The sequence below is a fragment of the Etheostoma spectabile genome, chromosome 13 (assembly GCF_008692095.1).
Source record: "Etheostoma spectabile isolate EspeVRDwgs_2016 chromosome 13, UIUC_Espe_1.0, whole genome shotgun sequence".
In the NCBI taxonomy this organism is placed as follows: Eukaryota; Metazoa; Chordata; class Actinopteri; order Perciformes; family Percidae; genus Etheostoma; species Etheostoma spectabile.
In genome coordinates, this window is record NC_045745.1 from 17,081,281 (window position 1) to 17,087,031 (window position 5,751).

General features: G+C 38.2%; 1 protein-coding gene across 1 annotated transcript in view; it reads right to left on the bottom strand.

Annotated features, from left to right (window-relative positions):
• The window catches only part of LOC116701031 (pappalysin-2), a 105,115-nt gene that overhangs the window by 31,954 nt on the left and 67,410 nt on the right, over positions 1 to 5,751 (bottom strand). Inside the window, exon 15 of the mRNA XM_032534568.1 lies at positions 689 to 885. Within this exon, the coding sequence (XP_032390459.1) occupies positions 689 to 885 (197 nt within the window). The remainder of the gene's footprint in view (positions 1 to 688; positions 886 to 5,751) is intronic.

The following is a 5,751-nucleotide window of genomic DNA, read 5'->3' on the forward strand; positions in this document are numbered from 1 at the left end:
TATTGCATGTTATGCCCAAAACACACCTATGAATTAATGACGACACTAAGTACAACCCTTTGGAACCATTTTTACCGCCGTCAAAGTAGCAAAAGTAGATTTGGACAAGCCCTAAACGCAACTGCACCATGCACTTCATGCCATGTGCTTAGAACGTTTAAATAGGGTCCTGAAAGTTAGCTGCGAAATATGCTTCGTAGATTTAAAGAGCTCACTTGACACTGCACTTCCTTGGGTCCTCAGCAACAATACCCCCGCCATGTGAAATTTGTCAGATGAACGGGTGTTGAGAAAATTGAAGGACAGACTCTGTCCATTTTAGTTCGATATCGTCATGGAAAAACAAGTGCACCATTATCGATGTGAAGTAACTTGCTGTGCTTAAAGGTCTATCTCTTTCATGTTCTGGACATTACTTTCCATGAGGATTTAGCTGGTTGGTCAAGATTTGCTGTCAGCCTCGAGCAGGAGCCTTAAAATGGGCCAGACTGTGACCAAACGTTCAAGCCTACTGTCCTACCCAGACCAAAATAGTACAGAGATGAATACACCTTTCAAGTTGTTTAGAAATGCGGCCAACTGCTGCTAACTTTGTTGCTCCAGAGTTGAAGATTTCCATAATGGCATCCACGGGGAGTTTATTATCATCTGGAAGTCTTTTATGTGCCCTGTGGTTCATACTTCATACCTTGTTAAGTGATGGCTCCCCAGTGGCAGCATGGGCGGGACAGTGGATGGGGTCCTGGTGAGAAGCAGTGGCAATGGATGCCCACTGGTCTGTGTAGCCCAAAGGTGTGAAGTAACCACAGTCTTGAACGCTGGAGCCCCGTTCAAACTCCTCACACACGCCGTCTCCGTCAAAAACATAGCACTGACTAGGTTCACCTTAAGAGATGGAGAGGAGAATGAGACAGGAGGATTTATTAAAGGACATATAGCCTGGTTTCCTAATCTGGCAAGGTATACACTCACCCCCCACTGTTTGACTCCCATCCAAATCCATTTGTCAGTGAACCAAATCTGTGCAAATCTATCTTGTATTTTCATTGGCCACTTTTATTGTTAGTCACGTCGACCTCAACTATATCTGACTCTCTGTGCTGTCAACAAACTGTAAATTATGGTAAAAAATGAACTTTGACTTCAATCAATTATTAAAGATCACAATCATTTTGTAATGTTAATAGGCAGTAAGAGAACCTAATATGTGGCTTGGCCAGCTAGTTTAATCCCAAAGGCACCTTAATGGGCCATAAGTCACCAAGTTGTAACAAAAAACTGTCAGAGCAATGATCAGTAGTTCTTCAAAGTCTAGTACAAAACAATTACATACAAGAAGGTATTAGCAAACTAGTATTGTGTCAGTTATTAAATTTAGAATTTAGTTTTTGTTTTAATCAACTACACTTATCAGCTCTCAAACATGTAATAACATTAAGCCAGGTGAAAATAACACAAAGTCAATAAATTCCTATCCATGGGGGTGGAAAGTAGCACCAGAGAAATAACACTTAATCTGCACTGTGTGCTTAGAGACCCATACTCAAACGGTAAATACAAGTTTACGGCTATTACAATTCAATTGGCTAATACGCACATATATAACTCCAGTCCATCTACATAAATGTAATGACAATATCCCAGACACTTTCATTAACTGTGAAAAAGAAAGCTAAACATAGTTTTACTATATGTGGGAATGCAAAGAGATTACAAAGTTTTGGAGGGAGGTATCACATGCAATATATATTATTCTGGACATAAATCTACCTCTACATCCTAAATTGTTCATGCTGGACGTATATCCAATTAATACAAAAAGTACAAGGGGCTGAGGAAAGGGGGAATGTTTAAGTGATGAGCGGTTGGGTATATAAACAGGGAGGAGAATATCCCTTTTCTTAATTGTATTTATTTATTTTCCTTTTCACCTGTGTATGTTATTTATTTAGCTCTTTTCCCACAGTAACGTTTGTCAATTATGTTTTTTAATAATGTCTTGGTGTCTGTCTATTTGTCTTACCATTGTTGAAACTCAATAAATACATTGTTTAAAAAACAAACAAAAAAAAGCTAATCTATGCAGCATAATACAATTATTTTTGGCATTTTGTCATCACTGGAATATGGAAGCCCTGAAAGGCAAGGTGGACGAACAATTGCGGGCATTGTAGGCTAAATTCTAAGTTTATCCCCTACTAGGAGATACTATATCCTACTTAAGAGCTACTATCTCCTACTTAGGAGATAGTATTTCCTATGTGAGTGATGTCATCTCCCCATTACTATGAAACCCATGCAACTTCGAGGCAAGGCCCATTCTTCAATACCATTCACAAACCATCCATGCTTAGGTCATAAAATTTAGCTTTTGCTGTTTTACCAGCACGTCCTGTAGTTTTTCTGAGGAATTTTAGACTTTGGTAGCCTAAGGATGTAATTGATATTTGAATTATAGCAGGAGAAACACAAACGCTATAGAACTTAACTCATAATACAGTTAGTAGTAAAGTAAGGCTACAGCCATGTATCACAAAAAGGTTAGACAGCATGAGCTGAACAACAGCTTCTGGCAGCTAATTAGAAAAAGGACGCAAAAAAATCAAGACACTTAAGAAGTTTGGACAGCTGCAAAAGTTAGACAAAGCTGTGTCAGAGAGTCAGTGCTTCACAATTGGCTTCAATTAGTCGGCGGAAACATGTTCCTGATTGAAGGCAAATTATGCCTACACATTTCAATGACTATTTCCACCCTGAATTCATTTGGCAATACTATTCTAAGGGAACACACCAAACACCCCACTCCTGCTTTGAAAGCGCCTGTGGAAATAATTAACTCTTTTTTAAATTTTAAGTCTGTGTATTTATCAAGGCTCAAAAGAGGACGACTTGACAATCTTTGACTTAACTATTAAGCCCACCTGTTTTTTATTTAAGATCTGCATGCTGTAATCATATTGCGCAATTTAACCTTTATTTAATCAGGCAGTTACAAAATATATCATAGAATCTATAAAAATAAAACTTATTTAACAACTTGTCCATGGCTTGTCTGTGACGAGATCCTATAAAAGAAGTTGGTGTGATTACTGCAGAACTTTAGTAAACACTATAAATACAACAAAGCAAGAGCAAAACAATTTGGCATACTTAGAGTTAACTGGGTCAAGCAAATGTGGCAAGACATCCCAAACAAATATTCTGCCTATGACTAAGAAGTATAACTGAATAATTGGTTTTAAGTGTTGCAATTTGTAAAAACCTGTTTTTGCCAATTTTTTTTCCTTCCTAGTCATAATGTATTTTATTGTAAAACAAGATGTAATAGCTTCAGTCACGACATGGCTAGCCCTGGCGGGAGAGGGGGGGAGGGGGTCTCTGCTTATTTCCCCCTGACAAATAAATTGACTGGATGATGGAAATTTTAGCCCTGTAACAGGGTCTCGTAACACAAAAGCATTAAACAACACATGAATAACTCCATCCAGCTGCTAGTGGAAATGATAAATGGCCTAAAAAGGAAGCAACTAACATACTGTCTATATCTCAGCTCACCTGTCACATCTTCTTAGCGATATTGTGAAATATTTATGAAATTGCCAAAAAGTTGGTTATTAGAAAAGCCATACTTATTCGAGTTAACTTCTGATGACTGAGGAGCATTTGTGGCCAGCATTCCGTTACACAGAGGGAGATTTTTAAGGCTGTGGAGGACCACCACATACCACAGTGACAGTAGGGCTGATTTCTCGTGTCATTGTGGCTAATGCCTGCTCTCAAGTCTTTCAATGAGAAACAGAGACACATCAGACATGACAGGCCTGCAATTTGAATAAGGTTATTAGGAGAGGCGTCACCATATAACCCAAACTAGAAAAACTTCTCGCCCAATTTCAACTTGGTAGACCAATGTAGCATGGGCCCATAATTTCCCCAAATATTGGAGCGGATCCAAATCACGTGATGGATACACAACTTATTTTTTCACTTTCATTAACATTGCAAGATGGGCATGGCCTTGACATTGCTTTCCAAGTTCCCTTCTAGTTATGGCAGTGAAATTGTGCATGATGTTCATGTTCTCAATGCTCTCTGTCTGGCTTTACTTTAACACATTGCACTTTTTGTAAGTTTAGGTAAAAAAAACACATGTTTGACAGAGGCAGTCTTCGACCTTCTGCTTACAATGGAGTGTTTGGGGTAAACTCCCCTCTATGTTGTGTTGTGAGGCTTCTGTTGTGGCCTGTGTGCATGCTTCAGACACAAAATATTGTTGTCCTGTGGTGGAATCACAAAGGATGGGGGCCCTGTGGCTTCTTTGTTTGTGTTTTGCCATGTTATGCTGCATATTTTGGTACTTTTTACTGCCTTTTTAACCACCTGGCCCAGGGTTGAAAGAGCAACATTTGGCTCTGGTCTCATAGGTGAAAACTGTACATGGAGCATGGAATTTTGCAAAGAATTTACCCAAGGATGGTCTGTAGATCAGTACATGGCTGGGATTCTGTCATTACAAACTTAGACAATCTCCAAACAGCATGATCCGTTATTAATTAATACTGTTTATGCCAATATATGTTGTCATTTGGATACAGATTGAAAAACGTAGACCTAGAACAAAAACATAGCATAAAATAGAATCTGTGGGTCAGACTTTGGTCAGCCTCAACAGGTGAATCTGTTTTCAGTATCCTGAACACCGACCAAGATGTTTTCTGGTAGCCACATGACTTACTACACTACAAATCAACTTGTTCTTAATTGTCACGTTGTACCATAAAGTTTTGGTTGTTAATTCTAAGAACAAATCATGCATTCTTAGCCAAACCTCACCAAACGGTGACCCACAGTTGCTCTTTCCTAATTCTAAGCTTCTTGTCAAGAAAAAAAAAATTATAAACAAAAAGAAAATTCCCCCCTCCCCCCTGATGATTTGATTCTGGCAGTCAGAACTTCAAGGTGGCCTCCAATAACTTACTATAACTATGGGGTCAACAAGAAGCAAAAGAAGAAAAGGCTTAACAGCTGGTTATGATCTCTCTCACTGGGGAGAGCTGGCTGACTGTTGCAGATTTGATAATGAAAAACGTATTTCTTACTTTCGATAAAACATATCAAATTAAATAAAAAATGGCAACAGTGTCTCAAACACGACTGTTATTGTCAGCTAATTCTCGCAAGTGTCTGATCCAAAACCACAACATGATCTTTGATACAAATCAATACACTTCATTTATCAATATTCCCAAGCCTGTATACATTGCTTGAAATCTAATAAAGGCCAATACTTATTTAATAAAGAAACATGCCTGACATATGTTTTGAGACTGAACAGTTGCTGCTAAAAAGTGTTTTTCTGGTGTTTTTCTGCCAGCCTGATGTCAACATAATTCAGATTTCTAAACAATACTTGTGATTTAGCAAGGCAAAAACTTACTTTTTACCCTTCGGCTCATCTGTTTTCTCTTATGTTGCGGTGATGCTACATGAATGGTTTGTGGAATCAGTTCAAGCCAGAAGCTTTTATGTGTTGTAAATTAAATTTGATTGGCTTGTTTTTTTTCTTATTATTATTAGTGCTGCATGCTTAAATGAAAGATTTCTGCTCTTTTACACTAAAAGTTTATATGGTGTTCATGTTTCCTATATAAGAGAGGGCAGAGATGGTGGGTTTGATGTATGACAATAAAAACAAATGTGTTGCTCAACATGCTTTTGGTTTAAAATTTGAATATGTGTGTGTGTGTGTGT